The sequence below is a fragment of the Anopheles merus genome, chromosome X, assembly GCF_017562075.2.
Source record: "Anopheles merus strain MAF chromosome X, AmerM5.1, whole genome shotgun sequence".
NCBI lineage: Eukaryota > Metazoa > Arthropoda > Insecta > Diptera > Culicidae > Anopheles > Anopheles merus.
Window position 1 is genome coordinate 9,657,309 of NC_054081.1, and position 23,363 is coordinate 9,680,671.

The 23,363-nt window shown below is 52.2% G+C and overlaps 4 protein-coding genes across 4 annotated transcripts; 2 read left to right on the top strand and 2 right to left on the bottom strand.

The window, feature by feature from the left end:
• Positions 1-3,040: 3,040 nt before the first annotated feature.
• LOC121590336 (protein white) lies at positions 3,041-13,835 on the top strand. The gene is made up of 5 exons (XM_041909912.1): positions 3,041-3,369; positions 5,903-6,120; positions 9,694-10,637; positions 11,908-12,241; positions 12,342-13,835. Exons 2-5 carry the CDS (start codon positions 6,055-6,057, stop codon positions 13,086-13,088), a joined length of 2,091 nt encoding a protein of 696 aa, XP_041765846.1. The 5' UTR covers positions 3,041-3,369; positions 5,903-6,054; the 3' UTR covers positions 13,089-13,835.
• Positions 13,530-17,899, bottom strand: LOC121590342 (activating signal cointegrator 1). Its single transcript, XM_041909927.1, has 4 exons — positions 17,256-17,899; positions 16,148-17,174; positions 14,661-15,156; positions 13,530-14,020 (listed from the first exon to the last, which is right to left on the bottom strand). Exons 1-4 carry the CDS (start codon positions 17,321-17,323, stop codon positions 13,938-13,940), a joined length of 1,674 nt encoding a protein of 557 aa, XP_041765861.1. The 5' UTR covers positions 17,324-17,899; the 3' UTR covers positions 13,530-13,937.
• A 1,198-nt stretch (positions 17,900-19,097) lies between these two features.
• On the top strand, positions 19,098-22,625 carry LOC121595001 (molybdenum cofactor sulfurase). Its single transcript, XM_041918817.1, has 2 exons — positions 19,098-20,142; positions 20,229-22,625. Exons 1-2 carry the CDS (start codon positions 20,073-20,075, stop codon positions 22,469-22,471), a joined length of 2,313 nt encoding a protein of 770 aa, XP_041774751.1. The 5' UTR covers positions 19,098-20,072; the 3' UTR covers positions 22,472-22,625.
• On the bottom strand, positions 22,615-23,190 carry LOC121595017 (migration and invasion enhancer 1). The gene is made up of 2 exons (XM_041918818.1): positions 23,028-23,190; positions 22,615-22,919 (listed from the first exon to the last, which is right to left on the bottom strand). The coding sequence occupies exons 1-2, from the start codon at positions 23,078-23,080 to the stop codon at positions 22,658-22,660; spliced, it is 315 nt and encodes a 104-aa protein (XP_041774752.1). The 5' UTR covers positions 23,081-23,190; the 3' UTR covers positions 22,615-22,657.
• Between the last annotated feature and the right edge of the window lie 173 nt (positions 23,191-23,363).

A 23,363-nucleotide genomic window follows, 5' to 3' on the forward strand; every position in this document is an offset into this window, starting at 1 on the left:
GCGAGAGAAACCAATCGCGCACACGCAATCGGCACACCCGACGGTTATCGCCGTACCGATCCGCGGCAGCAAAAAAAACGCGGGCCACACGATCTGGTAGGATTATTATCAAAATTGCGACAACTTTTCGATTTCTACGCTAATGTTTCTATTTTCGTTGAGCTCTCATGTATGTAGCCTTCCTCTAGCGCGGTTTCTTTTTGGCCCCTCCACCGAGAGGCACGCGGGCCTTGATGATGCTTTTGATTGCGGGAAAAGCGACACAAATGGGGGGGTTGCGTTTTTGCTCCCAGCTGCATCCCATCCACATTTGCATCAAACAAATTCTCCGAACTAATTTCAAGAATTCTTCAGTTTGTTTTTTGCTCTGTCCTTTGGTATGCAAGCGGACCAGTTACTATGGCAGTTTTAATTTAATTTAATCGCGACACACGCTGCCCCTTTTTTGTTATTGAATGCCGTGGACGTTATCAGACGAAATGTCGCACCGCCAAGCCGTTTGGCCCGGTTTGGCTACGCCTGGGTGAGGGTGAGGTGTAACGCGCGACTGGAAAAATCGCCAGCAATTGTCAGGTTTACCAATAGATTTTGATTTTGGTCGGATGTGATTCCGGAGGCAGCGCAGTACTACTATTGATCGGAAGAATAATAAGGCACGCGTGTTGAATTGTTTGAAGTTCGTAATACCATGATGTTATGGCCTCTAACGGAAATAATGCACTGCGCACTCTTCAACTTTAGTAGAGAGAATAATATTCTTGTTTTTTGGGAAGTTAGATTCAGGTCCTATTCTTCATTATTCAGTTCCTGTATCTTAGTGGATTGGATACTGTATTACTCAACGATGTTAAAGATCTCTTGAATTTTTGAAACACAAAATTGCCTCAGTAGTAGGAACATGTTCGTCGCCTTAGGCCGGTCGATACTTGAATTAAATGTTGTAACATGGTCTCCACATACTAACAACTATCCAATCAAGTGGAACGTATTCAAAAAAAGATAACAAGAATAGCTATTAGAACCTTAAGATGGAATATGGCCCAGCCGCCAACATATGAGACTAGACGGCTTCTTCTAGATCTGCTGTCCTTAGAAAGGCGAAAGGGCGGTTGTGTTACCAGCAGTTTTTGTACCAAATTTGATTAAAGGCAAAACTGATGCACCCGAGCCTCTTCTTAAGATTAATTCCCCCCGACTAGTGATGGTGGTGATTTGGCCAGTCTCGTGGTACAGTCATCAACTCGTACGACTTAACAACATGCCCGTCATGGGTTCAAGCCCCGAACGGACCGTGCCGCCATACGTAGGACTGACTATCCTACTATGGGGGGAAACCAATAAGTCACTGAAAGCCAAGCCCCCAAGTGCTACAGGCAAACCTTAACCGACAACGGATTTTGAGCCAAAGAAGAAGAAGCAGTGATGAGTGAAGTTGGCAAAAAATTGGACTTCGGAAGGAAAGTCCGTCCAGCATTACCCAGAGTCGTCCAGAATTGTTCGGAGTCGTCCGGAGTTGTCTGGAGTTGTCTGGAGTTGTCTGGAGTTGTCTGGAGTTGTCTGGAGTTGTCTGGAGTTGTCTGGAGTTGTCTGGAGTTGTCTGGAGTTGTCTGGAGTTGTCTGGAGTTGTCTGGAGTTGTCTGGAGTTGTCTGGAGTTGTCTGGAGTTGTCTGGAGTTGTCTGGAGTTGTCTGGAGTTGTCTGGAGTTGTCCGGAGTCGTCCGGAGTCGCCCGGAGTCGGAATCATCCAGAGTCGTCAAGAGTCGACCGGAGTCATTCAGAGTCGGAGTCATCCGGAGTTGTCCCGAGATGTCCGGAGTCGTCCGGAGTTCCAAGCGCAAAGTGAACTCTAGACGTCTCTAGACGAATCCAGACAACTCCAGACGGTTCCGAGCGACTCCGAGCGACTCCAGAAGACTCCGACTCGGTACGACTCCGGATGACTCCGGATCATTCTGGACGACTTCAACTCCGGACGACACCGAACGACTCCAGACGTCTCCGGACGACTCCAAACGACTCCGGACGAATCCAAATGACCCCAGACGACTCCGACTCCGGGCGGAACTAGTATTTCCCATTCAGCCGCAGTCGCCATCGGACTAGTAACAGTCGGAATTGGATCGGAGTCTTGAGTGCAAGGAGCAAAGTGCACATCACTACTTCCGAGCATGCACTACGCCCCCGGAACTTTCTGCAAAATAGACCGGGCCCGAACTTACAGAGGAGCTCAGGATCCTTTCATTTTTATGTACAAAGCTTTAAATAAGTTCTACTGCTTTTTTGACTTCGATGTTACTGTTGCTCCGTTTAAATGTGTATGTCTCTATTCACATATATATCTAGTAAGGTTATCTCAGCCTTTATTTTTAAGCATTGGTTAGTCGGATTTTCTTCTCCGTCTTAGTAGTTCTAATCAACAATAATATTCCATCAATATAAGCACGATCAACTTCCACGATGTGGAAACAATATTTTCCCATTTTTAGTAGCACCAACAGTACCTCCTATCTAGTTCACGCGCTTTCCGCTTGAGTGCTGCAAGCGATTGATCCTGCTGAGAGCTGTCAAACGTGTAGAAAAAAAAACACGATAGTGGCCTCACGTACTAACCGAACCTTCACGATGGGCCGGCTGGGCCGTCTATTTTTTCCCTCGATAAAGAGCCGATGTCCCTGTACGAGACAGCTGAAATGAGGGATAGAGCGAGAGAGAGAGAGAGAGAGACACACACACACCAATCGAGAGCGAGAGCGTCCGAGAGCGATCGCATTTAGTAATCGAACAGCAGATCGTGCCAATGAACCTACCCGCGTCCGTCCCATCTGATAAGGCAGAGCCGTCACCGCAGCGGCCCATGGCTGAATGGGAATGAGTACTGGCGAGCGCCGGGCTGCTGCACGGGGGACGGGTTACGAGGGAGAAGGCACTCGCGCCGGAACGCATCGCTTCCACCGGCTAGGAAAGGAAGCACCGCATGTGTGCGTGGTCACACACACACACACACAGAGCCAGCCGTGTGTGAGGACCCTCTGGGTTCATTTTCTTACCCGGCGCAGTGGTGCCCCAGCGTTCATTCCAGTTCGATCGTTGCCCGGAGAAGCAGTGGCAAAAGTTGCAGCGCGCGCGCCGTGTTCGCAGAGCTGTTTCTGGTGTTGTGCGGAACCAAAAAAAAAAAAACTCCCCACCCTCGAGACTAACCGACGGTACCAACGGGTTGTGCGGTCAATACGGAGTGCGGGCATAAGAGTGTGCCGCGGGTGTTTGTGCAGTGTCGTGGCGTGTTAAAGGTGGCCGTTGCACAGCTTCGAAGGGAACGAAAAACACAAACCCACTTTTTCGCGAATCCCAAAATCGCGTCGATAAAATAAAGGTGACGATTATTGTTCTTATAATTATTATTATTTTTACAAATTACAATTCAACACTAGCAGTAGCAGAGTTTTGTGTGAGTGTGAGTGTGTCTGTGTGTGTGTTTTTTTATGGAATAGTGATGCGATCTACATATATTATTTAGCAAACTTATCGAATAAACGGTTAACGTGGAAGAGCGTGTTAGACAGTACCGGACAGGCACGCGCAGCACATTCAGACCCGCTCTCTGGAAAAGGATTTCGCCCGTCTTGCCGGCGATTGCCCACATTGCCAACAAAAACTCTACAATCAAATGCAGGCGGGGAAAGCGCCATTTTGCGCCATTGCCAATCCCGTTGGAAGCCCGCAGCAAGGCAAGCGCAATGATTGGGGCTGGGGTTTTTTGTATGTCCAACCAGCCCGTTTGTGCCAATCTCATCCGATCAACCTCAACTAACTGTGCAAACCACGGCACGCGCGCTGAATACAGGAAAAAAGGACAAAAATATCAAAAACACTACCACGAGTTTCGATCGTTCCTCCGATCGGCTGGGATGACGATGGCGCAACGACACAAAAAAGCCCAACTGTTATCAATGTTCTATTTTTTATTATTATAATTTTTTTTTGCTAAAGTGAGAAAAAAAATGGAAAGATTTCTTCTTAAATTATATTCCTAACGGCGAAGAAATGGGGCAAAGCAACCGATACAGTGGTGTACAACACATTACACTGCATTTACACACCAGCCAGTCTGGGATTCTACTCTTTTAGAGTGACACCGATAGGCCTGTATTTCTTAAAAAGGAAACGGATCTTCCAGTCGAACGCCTCCTAGAAAACCCTAGGCCCTAGAGAGAGAGAGGGGAAGCCCTAGATCGAAGATTGGTGGTTGGCATTTTCCGGAACGCGTGCGCTAGACATTTTTCCACAGCACAACTACAACTACGACAAAAAAAAGGTGCAACTCAAACATTCACTAGCCAGCGGGGGAGGGAAGCCCGCGCAAACGGGACGATGAGTGGAATGGGTCAGAAAGCCAATCGGATTAGTTTTGCCGCCGCGCACGAACCAGTGTAAACGGATACACCCCGCGGCAGCTCTAGGCGGCTGCGCTCATTTTCGGTGTGACAGTGGGAGGGGGAAGGTGAGGCTCCTCGGGGCTTCCTCGGCATTTCCCGGAACGCGAAGAAACCGGCCGGTTTTTTTTTTTACTATATTTTTTTGGTATGTGTTTGTTGGATAAAGAAATTTCCCCATTTGTTTCTACGAGGGAAAGGCTTTCTCCACTACTTCTAAGTATTCTTGCAATTTCGTACGGGGGTTAAGATTTGTAACAGGATATATGTATAACCGCAACCTGAGGTTCTACGGTGTGCTTGCTTCCTTTGCGGCTACACACGCGAAGAATGCTAATACAATGTAACATCCTAGACAACAACAAAAAATGGAAAAAGCCATAACCTCGCATGTACAATGCCCTCCAGCAGTAATTAATACAGGAATGATCGTCTACCAACCCCAAACCGTACTACTGATACAGCGATTGATTGCAAGACGACACCGACCGTTTTTAATAAAGTCCTAATCACGTACAGGCCGGCACTTAGGGCGCGTATCAGAGGCCAAAAATCGGACCCATCGTTAGCGCGGAGCGCAGCGACATCGAACGATGAGCTCCAATGGGGCGAAAGAAAGTGCAAAAAAACGCAGCAAGACGACACACACACACACACGAAACACACAAAAAAAGTATCTTCCCGATTACGGGCGCGACTCCGACGGACAAGATTATCCCGGGTGGTTCGAACTAACTAACAATCTTGCGCGCTACGCCCAGAAGCATCAGAAGCGCATTTGGGAGTTGTTTTTTTTTGTGTGTGTTCTTGTTGGAATGCTCGAGTACCTTTTTTTTCGTGTCGAGGGGAAAAAAGGTCTGCGTCATCTCGAAGTTTGGTTTGATTGGATTTTAGACAAGCGACTAGAGGGACGGGAGACAAAAAAACAGGTGAGGTTAAGTCTAGAGGTCGCCCGCCTCGTCCAACAAAAAAAAACCTGCAGACGGTTGTGAAATTGGGACCGGAAATCGGAAGCAAGCAAGCGATGATGATGAAACATTTCCCCGAATAGTTGTTTTATGCACACTGCACTTAGGAATTTCGGGAAGTTCCGGATATTCGGGAGAACCCGGCACGCCGCAGAAGACACACATACACCGAAGACACCCGGCGGAGGAGAATTTTTTCTGTGTTGAGGTAGTACACAGCTTCAAAACAAATAAGCAAAACAACCAACAGCCTTTGGAGTACGAGATACGGTGTTGAATTAATAAAGCCTAAGCGAAAGACACAGGGGCTCATCAAAAAGGAGCATTGAGCGCAAGCTCATTAGGGAGTGCGGAATGCGCATATAGGCCTGTGTTGCGCTGATAGCGCACCAGCCCAGGGAGAAACCTGGGGGGGAAAAGGTTACGTGTGAGAGGGGAAAGCAGTTGTCTAATCTCTTGTATTTTTGCTCTCTCTCTCTTTCTCTTTTAACTTCAATAAATACAGGAACACATACCCTCCTACCACCCAAGTGGCCTGGGCAGCCGTGAGTTGCCACAACCAGACATTGTTGTGGAGTGGTCAGCAAAGTATCCTCACAACCTTCCCCGTGGGAGACACCAGAGTGGACACACCGAAACGCTCGGGACGCAGGCAGCATGACGATCAACACGGACGACCAGTATGGGGACGCCGAATCCAAAACCACCATCAGCTCCAGTCGGGTAAGTCCGGTAGGGTAACGCCACTGTTCACAGATTGCAAGTCATCACCATCGGTTGCCTTGAACCTACTAGGCGCCACCCTTCCTTGGTGCTAGGAATGGTGCTCCGGTGCTTTTGCTGCATGAGTTCCGGGACGCACTGCGCAATTACGCCAGAAGCGTATCTTACATGACTAACGCGCATCGCCATCAACACTCAATTCTTGGGGCCGAACGGCAAAAAAACAACAAGACGTCCGTGAACCAGTTCGTGTGCATCTATCGTGATGCTTGCTTGCAGTGTTGCTTGCCCGTAAGGGGAAAAGGGACGTGGATCATTGCGTCCCTGAGATAAGCCGTACACGATGGTGATGGGCACAGAGTACATATGATCTGCTGCAATCCGAGGAAGCTTTCTGATCTTCCAACGCAAGTCATCCAAAAGATCCAATGCTCCGCCCACGTTGCCGTTGGGCCGTCGAACCAACGGCTTTCGCTTTCCGGAGGTTCGGGCCCCTTGCATCTGCGGCCAGGCATCGTCATCGTCGGCGCCTCGATTCCGGAAGCATTGGCCTGTCGGTTGGGATAATGAAGCCTGACAACAACTCAAAGAAACATCGGATCGTCGCGAAGGCGTCGTGTGCATTAGGTGCATTTGTTTGGCAGCTGGTGCGCGCCACGGCTTATTGAACATCAGAACCAACCCCTCCCCGTCCCCTCGGGTAGACGGTGTGAGGTTACACACCGATCCGCACTTAACCATAACCTCAACTAACGCGCTGAGCGTTAGATGTAGGTTAGGGTTTTGCAAACGGTGTCCACTGACATGGCGGCGACGAGATGGTGTCTCGTCTCGCTCGTTCTATCACGCATCTCGGAGCAGCCGGAGGTCCGCACGGGGAGGGCTCTAATTAATTTGGAATGGCTGATTCTGCGCTGGCCTTATACCCCATTAGGCCACGGCGATGTTTGATGAACCGTGGATGCTTATATATAAATATATGGACCGTACCCAGTGCACCGTAACGGAACAACACTGCTACTACTGAGATAGATGCTGCCGGTTGTATACGTTTCGCTGCTCGGCTTGATAAGGCGCAGCACAATGTTGCCGAACGCTTATCACGAAAGCCCGAAAAATGTGCCCGTACACCGACGGCGAGGAGTCGCGCCCGATTGGGAAGACGCCGTACAAAGTGTTGAGGATCGCTAGGCCGCGCGGGCATTATGAAACAGTTCAGCGCGGGTGTACGCGGGGGCGTACTACTACTGCTACAGTCGGCATTCCTGCGCACTGGATTGATTCATCCCTTGGATCGAGAGGTGTGTGCAATCGTAATGGAAGCCTGTACAACGTCGGAGCAATGATGGTTTGAGGTGGCGGCGTGGGATCTAATTTCACTGCGCCTGTACGCACGGAAACCCGGACAGGCTGGAGCCTCACGGGGGTGTTCCGGGCTGGTTCCCTCTGCCTCGCTCTCTGTCTCTCCCTCTCTCATTTGTTCTCTGTCTCTTCATCAAAACGAAATCTCTACCGAAACTCAGCGAAACACAAACAGGTAGCATTGCCGGTGGAAGTAGCATTGAAAATGTCCTCCCTCCCCGCAGCGTGGTTTGCGCTACGGGTAGTTGTAGGTTTTCCTCTCACGACACACACACACAAACACACAAAAACAAACACAGAAGATCTGGATCGGAAACGCGTTATGGAGTGCGCGAGAAACCACATCTGTTTGCCAAACACAGCCAACGGCGAGAAACCCTCTGCGCCGGAGCCACAATTCTTCCTTTTTGTTTATTGTTTATTGTTTTGTTTGATCTGTCGCCCGAATTTCCAAATGATTGGATGCGACTGGACTGCACATGCCACCACAACCACATTTAGGGAACCGGTAGAATCATACTTTGGGGTACAATCAAACACAACTCTGCTCTGGCCTTGCTCTGGTAGGCTGGCCGAACCGCAGCAATGCGTTCGCCACCGGTGAAAACAACTCCCCTACCGTTGTGCCGTTTTTGTTTTGATGCATGTCTCGCCAATTCGTTTGCGGTTTTCCCTTCCTCGCGTTCTCCTACTTACCGCACACAGAAACACACAAACTGGGGTTTGGAGAATGTGCCGGGCTGTGAAGCCCATCGAACTATCAGCTCATGCTACCCATGGCGTTGCGTTCCCCATCAGACACACCATTTCCAGCTGGCTGCACTCACGAGAACGGCCCACCGAAAAGAGAGGACCTGTCCTGTAAGGCAATTAGTAACTTCAGCAGGCTCAGGTTGTGTTGCTTGCCGCCCGCACAAACAACAAAACACTGCCGACAAAGTAGTTGTCATTGCGGCAAACTTTTGACTGATTAGTAGGCTTTAACCACGCGAAGATATGTGTGACACAGCACACAGAGTAATTGTAAGCCGATCGGTCGATCACATCGTTGGTAACATTTGAGTCTGCTTTGTAGCATCAGAGCAGAAATGTAACGATAGGCGCTGCAGAATGGCAACCGACAGCCTGGAAGTGATAAGGAACCTAATTGCTCAGTCCCTCTCTGGATTGCACTCTCTCTTACCTTTTTTTTGTAGGTTCAGCTACAGAATTCTAGCAAGTCATCAGAAGTATGAAATAACTTTGAAATCCTTATGAAATGTAATAATGCTTTTAAATAGATCCTGTGAGGAGTTCAAATGATACTCATATCCAGCTCAGATCATTGATGTATTATAACCAGTAAACTACTGCAATGTCTAAACGGATCTTTCTGCCATTGAGAGGAACTTACGACGCACTGCTCAAGAGGTAGTACAGGCACAACCATTCTATAGATGTCATTTCACATTCCACAGCAATGCAAGTGTGGGTCATCGTGGTGATTGTGGACAGTTTGACAGACTGTTTGTCTTCCTTTTAAATGCTCTATCGCTCCAAGCTGATAATGTGCCGTCGCTCTGCCGTCGTTTCCAGAACAGCGGAAACCTTCCAAACATTGTGAAGATGAAGAATCTTGATAATCTCGCCCCTCTGATGGAATTTCCTGAATTTCGGTAGTTTCCACCATCCGTGCATTGGGGGAGTTGGAGTTTAGATAACGTTGGTCCTAGCGCTTTCTTTTCTGTCTCTCTTTTCTCTCTCTCTCTTTTCTTCTCTGCATTCAATTTCCCGACCATCCACTCTCTTCACATCCTCCCGGACGTCTGGGATGAGCTTACAGCGCGAGATCTACGAATGCACGTGGCGGTTAAGCTGTGAATCGAGAAATTACGACTTTCCCGTTACCTCATACGTAATGTCCTGTGTGTGTTTGTGTGTGCTGGGGCTGTCTCTTTGCTATTTGTGTTACCAACCGTTGGCATTCCCGATGCTACTACCACTTCTCCCATGCCTCATGTGCTTGACTGAGATCTCTGAGCGCCACTCAGCCACGTGCGTCTCGATAGGCTTTTGCGCTTGCATTCCCCCTTCCTTCCCGACGTAGGTGTTGTGGTCGAGTCGCTGTTAGCTATTGGAAGCTTGCTTGGGATAGCCGTATGTCTCTGCAAACCTGCCCAACACCATGCTAATCTTTAATGTATCTTCCCTCTTTGTCTCTTTGGCGCGTAGCGTTACAGCAGCAGCAGCTACCAGGACCAGTCGATGGACGATGCGCTCAACACGACGCTGACGAACGACAAGGCGACGCTGATACAGGTGTGGAAGCCGAAGAGCTACGGCTCGGTCAAGGGCCAGATACCGCAGTGCGAGCGGCTCACCTACACCTGGAAGGAGATCGACGTGTTCGGCGAGGCGCCGACCGACGGGAAGCCGCGCGAGCCGCTCTGCACCCGGCTGCGCAACTGCTGCACCCGTCAGCGCAAGGACTTTAATCCGCGCAAGCACCTGCTGAAGAACGTGACCGGGGTGGCGAAGAGCGGCGAGCTGCTCGCCGTGATGGGCAGCTCGGGCGCCGGCAAGACGACGCTGCTGAATGCGCTCGCGTTCCGGTCGCCGCCCGGCGTCAAAATTTCCCCGAACGCGGTGCGCGCCCTGAACGGGGTGCCGGTCAATGCGGAGCAGCTGCGGGCCCGGTGCGCCTACGTGCAGCAGGACGACCTGTTCATACCGTCGCTGACGACGCGCGAGCATCTGCTGTTCCAGGCGATGCTGCGCATGGGCCGCGATGTGCCGGCGAGCGTGAAGCAGCACCGCGTCCAGGAGGTGCTGCAGGAGCTGTCGCTGGTCAAGTGCGCGGACACGATCATTGGCGCGCCCGGCCGCATCAAGGGGCTGTCGGGCGGGGAGAGGAAGCGGCTCGCGTTCGCGTCGGAAACGCTCACCGATCCCCATCTGCTGCTGTGCGACGAGCCGACGTCCGGGCTCGACTCGTTCATGGCCCACAGCGTGCTGCAGGTGCTGAAGGGGATGGCGATGAAGGGCAAAACCATCATCTTGACGATCCACCAGCCGTCCTCGGAGCTGTACTGCCTGTTCGACAAGATACTGCTGGTGGCGGAGGGGCGGGTCGCCTTTCTCGGGTCGCCCTACCAGTCGGCGGAGTTTTTCTCCCAGTAAGTTGTTGCGAAATTTTTATTTTTTTCGTCTCGTCCACTCTAAAGAGCATCATTTTTTGCTGTGTCAGGCTCTCAGGCTCTTATCAGCTTTTGTTGAAATGACTTTCAATTTTATTGCAGAGTTTTTTTTCCAATCATCTGATGAAGCTTGGAGTCTTTTGGAACTCTTTGAAACGTAATGTGCATAGAATACAAAGAATCGATTCTTCGTTTTTACTATGACAGATTATAAAGTCATGTCATTGAGAGTTCAGATGATGTGTCAATAGCACCGGAATCTCCAAGACATTCTGTAGTGGCATTATAAAGATGACGTCAGGACGTCAGATCACGCAGTCCAAACCTATACCGAAGCCCTGACAGACTTGAGAATCTTGACCTTAGGACTTCTTGTGTTCATCCTTGAACATATGCGGTCATTGGACTAATCCAAGAGCTATTAGAAGGTCTGTTAGATCATACGTCGTACGTTCGATTAGGACTCCTTTGGTCCTATAACCTTCTTCTTCTTCTTTTGGCTCAACAACCGTTGCCGGTTAAGGCCTGCCTGTACCACACTACTTGTTGGTTTGGCTTTCAGTGACTTATTGATCCCCCCATAGCAGGATAGTCAGTCCTACGTATGGCGGCACGGTCCATTTGGGGCTTGAACCCATGACGGGCATGTTGTTAAGTCGAACGAGTTGACGACTGTACTACGAGACCGGCCTATAACCATAGGACGCTTAACCCTACTGTAATACAACAGTTCGACCCTCAAAGACACTCTGTTATGGTATTCTCAGGATAATGCCAGGAAGCTCCTTACTTTCATCTTAGGATTTTTTGGGTAGTAGGCATATCCTTCTATATTATCGATTAGGACTCTTTTGATACGATAACCACGTCATAATATGGCGCTTTAATTTGCTGTAAGAAAGTGTTTCGATCCTCAGATATGTTGGCAAACATTCAGACCAAGACTTAGTACTAAACTATAAGAGATGCAAGGAATGCATGTGGCATTTTCAAACTTTTGAATGCTTTAAGAACAAACACTATGATCTCATATGTGGAGATGAAATGTCATCCTACTACTTCGGTAGTCTCTTGCAATGGGCACTAATGATCACTTTTGTTAAGACATCAATAAGAGAAACATACCCAATAACAAAGCCTGAAGCTTTTAGTACATTTTTCTGCTCCATCCTGCAATTCCAGCAATGATCACGCTCAACATCCTATTTCTAATACCTGCCCATTTCAATCTGTATCACCTTCTCGCCAGGTTGGGAATACCCTGCCCGCCGAACTACAACCCGGCCGACTTCTACGTGCAGATGCTCGCGATCGCACCGGCCAAGGAGGCGGAGTGCCGCGACATGATCAAGAAGATCTGCGACTCGTTTGCCGTCAGCCCGATCGCGCGCGAGGTGCTCGAGACGGCCTCGGTCGCCGGCAAGGGCATGGACGAGCCGTACATGCTGCAGCAGGTGGAGGGCGTCGGCAGCACCGGCTACCGTTCCAGCTGGTGGACGCAGTTCTACTGCATCCTCTGGCGCTCGTGGCTGAGCGTGCTGAAGGATCCGATGCTGGTGAAAGTGCGCCTGCTCCAGACAGCGGTAGGTGGTCGTGGGCCGTCCGATTCGCGTGTCTTCCGTTCCGCCGAAACTAACCATCTGCTTGCCATGCTTCTTGTCTTTTCATGCCCTCCCCCCGCAGATGGTGGCGACCCTGATCGGTTCGATCTACTTCGGCCAGGTGCTCGACCAGGACGGCGTGATGAACATCAACGGTTCGCTGTTCCTCTTCCTCACCAACATGACGTTCCAGAACGTGTTCGCGGTCATTAACGTGTTTTCGGCCGAGCTGCCGGTGTTTCTGCGCGAGAAGCGCTCCCGGCTGTACCGGGTCGATACGTACTTTCTCGGCAAAACGATCGCCGAGCTGCCGCTGTTCATAGCCGTGCCGTTCGTGTTCACCTCGATCACGTACCCGATGATTGGGCTGCGGACCGGCGCCACCCACTACCTGACCACGCTGTTCATCGTCACGCTCGTCGCGAACGTGTCCACCTCGTTCGGCTACCTGATTTCCTGCGCCAGCTCCTCGATCTCGATGGCGCTGTCGGTCGGGCCGCCGGTCGTCATCCCATTCCTGATCTTTGGCGGCTTCTTCCTCAACTCGGCCTCGGTGCCCGCGTACTTCAAGTACCTGTCCTACCTGTCCTGGTTCCGGTACGCGAACGAGGCGCTGCTCATCAACCAGTGGAGCACGGTGGTGGACGGCGAGATTGCGTGCACCCGGGCGAACGTCACCTGCCCGCGGTCGGGCGAGATCATCCTCGAGACGTTTAACTTCCGCGTGGAGGACTTTGCGCTCGACATTGCCTGCCTGTTTGCGCTGATCGTGCTCTTCCGGCTCGGCGCACTGCTCTGCCTGTGGTTGCGCTCGCGCAGCAAAGAGTAAGCCGGAGAAGAAGCAGAGTCGTTGTTTTTTTCTTTTTTTTTAGTGATTCTCCCACTGCCCACTGCATCCCCCCCCCCCACACCAGCAGGCAACTGCACTGCATCATATTTTCTTTTTGTATTTTAAGACACGTGTTTTCCGTTTTGTCACTTTTGTCTTGAAAAAAAAACCAACACAATGTTTCCGTTTTTTGTTAGTTTTTTGTGTTTTTGTTTTTTTCCTTAACAGTTAAGTAACTTAAGCGTAAATTGTGTAAGGGGGAATGGGGTACTACTATACCACCCCCGACCCACGGCAAAACGAGAATGTTACACAAAGCGAAAGAGAGAGAGATGCAGAGAGAGAAAGAGGAAGAAAGATATATATAAATAACATGGATAAACATAATCATAGTGAAATGCAAGTTGTCTAGTTACCGGATTCAGATTGTGCGCGATTGTGTGTCAAGTATTGTCTATTCCTCCCGCCGCCACCGCCCTCTCCCACCATTCCCGTTTTTCGCCTGGCATCCCTTTCCCTTATCACCCGAAGCCAAATCGCTTGCCGAAATGTTAAAACTGTAACAATTACAGAATTTCGCCCCCCGATTCTCCTGCTAACGCCCCTGTCAGTGGCGTCCTGTTTTGTATTGTTTTTTTTTTTTTACATAGGAATATTACGACAAGTGACAAGCAATCTGCAATAGGAGTAGTAGTAATAATGATATTCGAATACAGTAATACATAAACGTCATTGCGAACAAACAAACCAACTGCTGCGATTATTTGCGATGCGATGTTTTATTTAGCACTTCTCCCTGTTATACACAATCAATGCCGAGTCGTATCCGACTGGAGTAGGACGCGTGCTTCAGTCGGCCAGCTGCTTGTTTTGCTTCGCTAACCGCTGCAACGCTTTGACCGCCGCCTGGTGTATGCCCGAATCCAGCATGTCTGTGTGCAGAAATGGGAAGAAAGGAAGGCAAAAGGACAACAATGAGCAAATTAGCACGCAAACGCACACCGGTACACACTAGTGATGAGCTCTTTGACTTCGGAGTCGTCCGAATTCGTACGGAGTCGTCCGGAAACGTCCGGAGACGTCTGGAGTCGTCCCAACTCGTCTGGAATCGTCCGGAGTCGTGCGAAGTCGTCCAGAGTCGCCCGAAGTCGTCCATAGTCGTCCGGAATCGCTCGGAGTCGTCCGGAGTTGAAGTCGTCCGGAGTCGTCTAGAGTCGTCCGAAGTCATCCAGAGTCCAGATCCGGAAACAAATGCCTGTATACGAAATACACGCGGAATGTGAACTCCGGACGACTCCAGCCGACTCCAGACGACTCTGACTCCAGACGACTCCGACTCCGGGCGACTCCAGACGACTCTGGGCGACTCCAGACGACTCTGGACGACTCTGGACGACTCTGGACGACTCTAGACGACTCCGACTCCGGACGACTTGCGGCGACTCTGGATAACTCTGAACGACTCTGGATAACTCTGAACGACTCTGAACAACTTCAGACGACTCCGACTCCGGGCGACTTCGATATTAGCCAACTTTACCTATCACTAGCCCATAACACACACACACTTACAGATTTTGTGGTCCCCCCGGACCGGAAAGCGTATCGGCAGCTCCTGCGGCTCCTCGCACACAAACACGAACGGGCTGTCTGATTCGCCGTTCGGGTGCTGCTTCCGGTACTCCTCCTGCGGCAGACAGTCTTGCACCGAGACGCAGCCGAGCAGACAGCCGGCCGGATACTGGGTGGGGAACTGGAGTTCCGCCTCGTCGCCATACAGCGTGCGGTAGAAGCACTCCAGCTCGCGGATCGTTTCCGGGTCGGCCGGTTTCGCCGTCGCCGCGATCCAGAGCCGGCCGCGGTGAGAGGAGTACCAGGTGCGGCCCTCGTGCCGCTTGATGCCGGCGACGAGCAGCGACGCCCACGGCTGGTGCATCGACAGGCAGTGGCGCAGGTCAGACATCTGCAGGAACTCTTTGTCCTGCACGCGGCTGTACACGCCATCGTACCCGGTGGTGCTGCTGGCCGGCCGCCCTACTGCCGGTGCGCCCGCACTAACGTCGACGAACTGAAATCAAGCGAGAGAGAACTCATTTATTGTGCCTGGAGTGTGAGAAGTAGTGCTGCAAAATGTCACTGTCTATGTCATAAAAAAAAGTCTAACTGAAACAAAATCCATGTCAGCGTCATGTACTCAATTGTGATAATCAGAGGTGATACTCAAAACGATTAGTGTGACCAATGCATGCTTCGTGACATCTTTGCAACCATCGCTTGGTCAGTCACTGTGATGACTTTTTTTTTAATGTGATCAGTTCTGCAAAATGTCACTGACATATGCATGACAAACACAATATCATGTCAGCGTGTCACGAGCTCTACTGTGATGATCAAAAGTGATACTCAAACAGTTGTTGCGATCATCACATGCTTGGTGACATTATGTTTAGCACCCAACTCTTGGTCGTCACTTGGCTGCGACATTTTCAGTCGATGATTATCACGATAGTCATGGGAGATATGAGGGGATTTCTTGCTCTGTCTGACCCGACAGACCATCAAACCAGACAGAGTGAGAAAGCATGCTCATTTTGTGACTTGGGATCACACGCCAAGTACATCCCAAGAATGGCGTGATAATCACCGACAGAAAAAGTCGTGACCAAGTGAGTGATTAAGAGCTGGGTGCTAAACAAAATTTTACCAAGCATGTGATTGATCCACCAACTATTTAAGTCTCACCTCTAATCATCGAAGTTGTGTACGTGAGCTGATTTGTGCTTCGTTTCAGTCATGAGTGTTGGTGACTGGAAGCACTGTTCACAGCCAGAAAATGTCATGATTATTATCATGAGGCATTACGTTCAGCTTGTCAGTCAGAGTATCGAGTTTGCTTCAAACACTCGCATGTCGCGTTTTGTATCTCATGACGCACTTTCATTGTGTATCAGCAATGAGCATGAAGCTACCACGGATATGTTCATTGTTATCGTTGGTGAACATCTCGTGATGCTTATGACATTTTGCAGCACTGGTGAGGAATAGGAAAGTATAGTTACCGTCGGTGCAGGACCAATGAGGGTCGGATGCACGTCCTCACTATCCTGACCAGTCGGGTGCTGCCCGGGCGGTTGCACGTTCTCCTTGCCCCGCCCACCGCCACTGACCGGCGCCTCGACCAGCGACGCCTGCCGCAGTATCTCCTCCACGTCCTCGGTCGACAGGGCCGCCTCGTCCAGCACCCGGCGGCCGGCAAAGTCGAGCGTCACCTTCCGGGCGAGCCGGCTCGCGTGCCGCTTCTCGCGCAGCTCCTCCTCCAGCTGCTCCAGCTTTTTGCGCTCCGCGTCCGACAGCCACACCGAGTGCGTCTTGAAGTAGTCCGCCTCGTCGTCGATCACCGTCGTGCGCTTCTCGCTGTTCCGGTCGTACTCGAGCAGCCGGTTGCGAGTGGCGAGCGCCTCCTCCCAGCCGGCCGGCCGGTTCTGCTCCATCAGCGTGCGGCGCAGGCTGTCGCCCTTGCGCGACGCGCTCTCGATCAGCCGCTGCTCGTGCTCGGTGCAGACCAGGCTGCCGCAGAACAGGCACGGCCCGCTGCCCTCCTGCTCGCACACGATCCGGCCGCAGTGCAGACAGTTGTTCACCAGCCGGTGCTTCCCCGCCTGGCAGTCGCAGTGATGGCGCCCCTTGAGCAGCACCACGTCCGCCAGCTCCCCGTCCTGCCCGTACAGGTTGACGTACTTGGTTTTCTTCTTACTGCCGCCTCCGCCGCCGCCGCCCGAAGCTTCCGGGGCCGGGGGCGTAGGTTTCGAGCTGGACGCCCCGGACGTTGGCGGGTTCGCTTTGGATGGTTTCGTTTGCTGCTGCTGCTGCTGCTGCTTTGCGGACGAGGCGGATGGTTGTTGTTTGCTCTTGCCGGCCGATTTGCCGGTGGTGAGAGGCTTCATCACCGGCAGCCCGTCGGGTGTGTCGTGGCCGAGCCGCACCTTCAGCTCACGGATGAAGGCCGTATGCTGCGGATTGTTGTAATCGAGCAGCGTCCGGAAGTAGCCATCAATCTCGTGTGCATTCTGGATGGTGTGGATGTAGCTGAAAAAACACACGGAACGGGAGATTTGTTATTCAGGGTGTGTCAGAGATGGCAGCAGCGAGACTACTTTCGATACTTACGCGATCAGGTCGTCCGGTATGTCGAAGTGCAGACATTTCGACAGCTCCTCCTTTATCCACTGATTCATGTCTCTTTCGCTCTCTCTCGTTCGATTGATGGAATGCCACAAAACACTGCTATTTTCTCACCGCCACTCGACAACTGATAATCAAATGGGGGAACCAGTAGATACCTGGCCCGTTTCGCAATACACGCTCACTCACGCAAAACAAGATGCAATAGCCCTTATTTTCCGGTTTGCTGATGCGATAAACACCGTTTTCGTCATCGGATGCAATAGAGCCGGGGCTTGACAGCCGGGCTCGGTTGCTCGGACGGTGACACGTCTGACAGGTCCGTAGCAGTTGTTCAACGCAATGTTTTGGTATCAATTTATAGCCCTACACGCCCAGCACCCTTTTGCCGACCAAACCAGCTGACAGGAGGAGAATAACGCAGGCCGATCGAAAACATTCGGGCGCTTCCATTGATGCCGTAACGGGCGTTGAAAAGAACATCAGAATTTCTCTATGTTGTTGTTTGTATGGTTTTAGAGAGGCTTTGGTTCCGATGGAGTTCTTTTGCCTCTTCAGAATTTCATAGACAGCTTTTTGGTAGCTATTCACACTCAAATACAGTGCTACTTTCTTATAAAAAGCGAAATAGACGCATTAAACTATTTTTAAAAAAATAGAAGTTTACATATTTTTTCCCTACGTTAGAGTGTTTGTTAGTGTGAACAATGCCGTTTCTCAATAAATAGACCTATCCGCAGCTAAATCAGTTATTACCTCCGAATGTTCGTCTATCGCAAAACAACATGCATCCAAGGATGTTTGCCATGGCTAATCATCTTGAGGGCTTTAAAAAGATGGCCAGGTGAAGTTCCCCATATTATTTAAAATAATAATAATAATAATAATAATGATAATAAAAACAACATTAGCCTCACATGTCAGAAGTAGTGCTGGATAAATCTGATGCAGATTCTCGAACCTGAATGAATCTTTCAGGTCTCTTGAAGCAGCGGATAGTTTTAGCCCCTTTATTAATTATGTTATATGATTCGGACTGAATATAACAATTTAAATCCATTTGGAATGGTTTTTAACACTTGATTAAAAGCGTAATTATTAGACATTTTACAATTGATGCGTCAATTCAGTAAAATTTGCTCAAAGAACTGTCAAATGTTAGAAAACCGCGTATCTCCGAATGCGCGTATAAGAGGTACCGTGTATTTCGGGGACTACCTGTACGTGCTTTCGAGACCTCTTGGCAATTCAATCCTTGCTACGGGTCGACGGTCCATGCGAGGCTTTAACCAACGTTAAAGGCAAATTCAATATTTTTAAAATCATGCTTCTCTATAGATTCATGTATCCTTGGATTCATAAACAATCTTAATGAATGCATGGATGTCATAGAGTCAAGATCTATAATCTAATCTTGTGTTGAGATTTATGCATCCTTGGAGATTCATCATATTAGAGATCAGATTCGAGATTCGAAATATGAATGAATCCCAATTCAAGATTCATTAAACCCTACACTAGTCAGACATGGCATAGTAACCTTGCCGTACGATTACACCAAGCGGACACTATTATTACATAAAGTCAAAAAATCTGAACGAAGAATGAACATTGTCGGGATCATTTTCAACCATTGGTTGTTTATCCAAAACGCGGAAAGACGTACGGGAAAGTTTGTCTCGAACGAGCGAGTACAGTGAGGTGACCACTGAGATGTAAACATACCCCAGAGGGCATTCGCTAGCAGGAGTGACGATTCGCTGACTGTATTGCACTCATTGGCGTTATCTTGAGCTTTTTGAACGCAAACAAAATACCCAAAGTTTGAAGGAGAAGGTGCACATTTGCGACAAACTTCGCCTCATTAGATTCTGGTTGTATTATTTGTTTTGAGAATCACTCCAATTAACGAACCTCCAGTGAAAAATCATTAACTAATTGTAATGCCCCATAAAGGAAATCCCAAGCAACTCGTTACAGTTCTGCACGGTTGGGAAAATTGAAAATCAACGTTACAAATCAACGTTAAATCAGAATTTCAGCGTTACGTAATGAATGGATATTTGCTGCACACACAGCGATACCGGCCCGCAAGGCCACAAGGCCTGCGACGACAGTTTACACCGGTTGGTTCGGGTGCGTGCCGAGACGTTACCATGGGTTACGGGCACACGAGCGGACGACTCGCAGCGACGTACACCACACCGGGAAGAGGGGCACAATTGCACAATGTGAAAATAGGTAATTCTTACAGCAAAGCAGCAGTTTAGGAAGCTACACTGCCTTCCCCCGGGCTGTCAAAACGGAAACCATACACTGTTTTAGACTGTCGGAAATGTCGAACCGAGAAGCGATCATTATCTAGAGCCCGAACACACACACAGGGCAGTCGAAGCCCTGTGGTTTCCTATCAAACCCTATTTGTTTTGGTTCTTCCTCTGCCTACCCGGCCCTTCCCCCATTTGGGTTGCCCACGTCCGAAACGTCCAGAAGCGGAATTGATTGAGTTTCTGCCCGAATCGATGAGTGGGCGCTTTACCGACCCCACGGAGCATTTAAATGTGGCCAGCAGTGTGGTACGGCACGTGAGATGCGGACTGGAAGCGCACACGCATGCTGCTAGGCGGTGCCAGAAGGTAGCGCGCTCATCGAGAAAACGGCTGCTTATCTCGCGCGCCCTCAGACTCGTCACGATCGTTATCGCGTACCGCAGTCCCTAAAACCAGTGTGAGAGTGATTGTGAGCGGTGGCTGGAGATCCTGGTTGCTGTTTGCTTACGGTTGTCTTTGTGAAGGGGAGAGGATGGATTTCGTAGAAGAATTCACCGACGAGGAGCGGTTAAAAATTGAGCAAGATTTCTCCCGCCTGGCAGGTAAGCTCGGTCTCCCCCGGTGTGAGCTTATCAAGCAAAGGATAAAGCGTATTTGTGTGTGTTTGTTTTGCACTACTTACCCACAGACAAATGCTATCTGGACCACGCGGGCACGGCACTGTACGGCGAGTCGCAGCTGCGCGCCGTCCAGGAGCTGCTGGCGGGCGGCCTGTACTGCAACCCGCACACCAGCCGCACCATGGAGGACCTGATCGATCTGGTGCGGTACCGGGTGCTGCGCTGGTTCCAGACCCGGCCGGCCGACTACAGCCTGGTGTTTACCTCCGGCACGACCGCCAGCCTGAAGCTGGTCGCCGAGTCGTTCGAGTTCGGGCAGGGCGACGATGAGCCGGGCTCGTTCGTCTACCTGCGCGACAGCCACACGTCCGTGCTGGGGATGCGCGAGCTCGTCCGCACCGGCCGGGTGCAGCCGATCGAGCGGGCCGAGCTGCTCCAGGCGCTGAACGAACCGGAGGACCCGCGGCGCCATCATAACCATCGACCCTCGCTGCTCGTCTTTCCCGCCCAGTGCAACTTTAACGGCGCCAAGTACCCGCTGGAGCTGTGCGAGCTGATCGAGCGGAACGGGCTGCGCGGGTACGGCGGGGACGCGTTTCACGTCTGTCTCGATGCGGCCAGCCACGTCTCGACCAGCCCGCTCGATCTGTCCCGCTACCGGCCGAGCTTTGTCTGTCTGTCGTTCTACAAGATCTTCGGCTACCCGACCGGGCTGGGCGCGCTGCTGGTGCGCCGGGACGCGGAACCGCTGCTGCGCGGGAAGCGCTACTACGGCGGTGGCACGGTCAAGATAGCGCTGAGCGGGCCGGACCGGTTTCACGAGCCGCGGGACGCGCTGGCGGACCGGCTCGAGGACGGCACGATCAACTTCCTCTCGATAGCGGCGCTGCTGCCGTGTCTGGAGGCGCTCGCGCGCCTCATACCCGGCGCCACGATGGACCGGATCCAGCGGCACACCTTCCAGCTCGCCCGCCACTGCTACCGGGAGCTGCAGGCGCTGCAGCACGCGAACGGCGGCCGGGTGGTCGACCTGTACCACGATACCGCGTTCGGGGACGCCCGCACGCAGGGCGCCATCGTCAACTTTAACGTGCTGAACGACGACGGCGGGCACGTCGGGTTCGCCGAGGTGGCGTGCATGGCCGCCAACCACGGCATCTACCTGCGCACCGGGTGCTTCTGCAATCCGGGCGCCTGCCAGCGCCACCTGCGGCTCGCCGATCACGATCTGCTGCGCCACTACCGGGCCGGGCACGTGTGCGGCGACGCGAACGATCTGATCGACGGGCAGCCGACCGGGTCGGTGCGCGTCTCGTTCGGGTACTGCACGCGCCGGTCCGACGTCGACCGGCTGGTGGCGATGGTGCGCCGGTGCTACGTGCGCCGCTCGCTAACCGGGCCGCTGTCGCGCGCGGACGTCCTCGCGCAGTACAAAAGCTACGACCGGCCGCGGCTGGTGCAGCTCTGCCTGTATCCGGTCAAGTCGTGCGGTCCGCTGCGCGTCACTGCCGGCGGGTGGCCGCTCGCCCCGACCGGCCTGCTCTACGACCGCGCGTTCCTGATCGTGGACGAGCATGGGGCCGCGATGACGCAGAAGAAGCTGCCGACGATGTGCCGCATCCGGCCGGACATTGCGAACGGGCGGCTGGTGCTGCGGCACGCCGACCTCGAGGACGAGCCGCTGACGATTGAGCTGGAGGGCGGCGGTGAGGCGGGCGAGCCGGCCGCCGCCCACCTCTGCCAGACGAAGGTGTGCCGGGACAGCGTGCAGGGCGTGGACTGTGGCGAGCGGGCGGCCGACTGGGTCAGCCGGGCGCTCGGCGTGTCCGGGCTGCGGTTGCTGCGCCAGTCCGGGCAGGAGCCGCGCCGCCAGCGCCAAACCGACCGCGCACTGTCGCTCAACAACCAGGCCCAGCTGCTGCTCGTCAACCGCACGTCGGTCCGGTGGCTGCGCGACAAGGTCGGGGACGGAGAGTGGGACGGCGCGGCCGCACCGTCGCTCGACGCGCTGGTCGACCGGTTCCGGGGCAACCTGATCGTCGAGACGGTCCGCCCGCTGGAGGAGTCGGACTGGCGGCGGGTGCTCGTCGGCCCCAGCCAGTTCACCGTCGACGGGCCCTGCACCCGCTGCCAGATGATCTGCATCGATCAGGCGACGGGCGAGCGGACGGCGGAGCCGCTGCGCACGATCAGCCGCGAGTTTGGCGGGCGGATGCGCTTCGGCGTCTACCTGTCGCTGGCGGGCGATTGGGCCGACCAGGAGCTGCCCCTCGGTGCGACGGTTTCGGGTGTAATCGAGGAAAGCGAATAGCGACGGTTAAAACCCTTTTTTCCTTTTTTTTTTTTTTGCTAAACACACACGCATTAAACGCACACTGAACATTAAACTTTACGGTTTACCCACCAACAACGCACCTGGGTACTTTAGCAATAAAAAGAAACGGACTAGAAGACACAGCACCTCACATCTCTCTGGCTCTCTTTGCTTGCCCCAGCACTACTGCAGCACACAGTCCGTGATCGGTTGCTCCGCCACCTTGGCCACGGGAAGGCCGTCCCGGGCGTTGCGCACGTTCTGCACCACCTCCTCGTAGCGCGGGAAAGCAAGCGAGCCCAGCTTGGAGTGGACGAGCGTGTCGTTGATCTGCACCTCGAATGAGCCGCGCCGCCCGGTGCGGCAGACCACCTCCGCCTCCGGGATCTGCTCCCGTATCAGGGCGGCCAGCTCCAGGCACTGCGGTTTCGAGTTGCACACATTGCTATGGTGAGGAGGCGCGAAGAAGCGGGAAAACAGGGAAGAGCTTTCATGTAGTTACACTACCAAAACGCGCATTGCTGCCCTGCACTGGCCCGCCGCGTTCACGTACCAATACTCGATGTCGACGCGAGGCTTCGGGCGCGCTGCCTCACCCTCAGACATGGCTGGATGTGGTGTGATGGTTTTTTCTGCGAATTTTGCGTTGCACAGATAGAGCCCCGCAGTGTTTTTGTTTTGTTTTGGCGGCAGCCGGCTTTTGTGATTTTTTTTTTTTGTGTCAGCGGATCGTCTGTCATCGTGCGTCAAAATACGGCACGGGCGCATGCAGCACGTTTGAATAAAACCCGTTACGCTAAATGCCGTTTTCATCCAACTAGCCAGCTCGGACTCTATGGCCACTGCCAGACACACCGAAAAACCGTAACGAAAAATTTATTCATGTGAA

Bases quoted from the DNA above. Each gene is read 5' to 3' on its own strand.
- LOC121590336 (XM_041909912.1), top strand. From the start codon at position 6,055: ATGACGATCAACACGGACGACCAGTATGGGGACGCCGAATCCAAAACC. The intron at 10,638-11,907 runs GTAAGTTGTTGC...CCTTCTCGCCAG, and splicing joins TCGGCGGAGTTTTTCTCCCA to GTTGGGAATACCCTGCCCGC. The intron at 12,242-12,341 runs GTAGGTGGTCGT...CTCCCCCCGCAG, and splicing joins TGCGCCTGCTCCAGACAGCG to ATGGTGGCGACCCTGATCGG.
- LOC121590342 (XM_041909927.1), bottom strand. From the start codon at position 17,323: ATGAATCAGTGGATAAAGGAGGAGCTGTCGAAATGTCTGCACTTCGAC. The intron at 17,175-17,255 runs GTAAGTATCGAA...GTGTTTTTTCAG, and splicing joins ATACCGGACGACCTGATCGC to CTACATCCACACCATCCAGA. The intron at 14,021-14,660 runs GTAAGTGTGTGT...TTCTGCACACAG, and splicing joins CCGGGGGGACCACAAAATCT to ACATGCTGGATTCGGGCATA.
- LOC121595001 (XM_041918817.1), top strand. From the start codon at position 20,073: ATGGATTTCGTAGAAGAATTCACCGACGAGGAGCGGTTAAAAATTGAG. The intron at 20,143-20,228 runs GTAAGCTCGGTC...ACTTACCCACAG, and splicing joins AGATTTCTCCCGCCTGGCAG to ACAAATGCTATCTGGACCAC.
- LOC121595017 (XM_041918818.1), bottom strand. From the start codon at position 23,080: ATGTCTGAGGGTGAGGCAGCGCGCCCGAAGCCTCGCGTCGACATCGAG. The intron at 22,920-23,027 runs GTACGTGAACGC...TCCTCACCATAG, and splicing joins CGCGTCGACATCGAGTATTG to CAATGTGTGCAACTCGAAAC.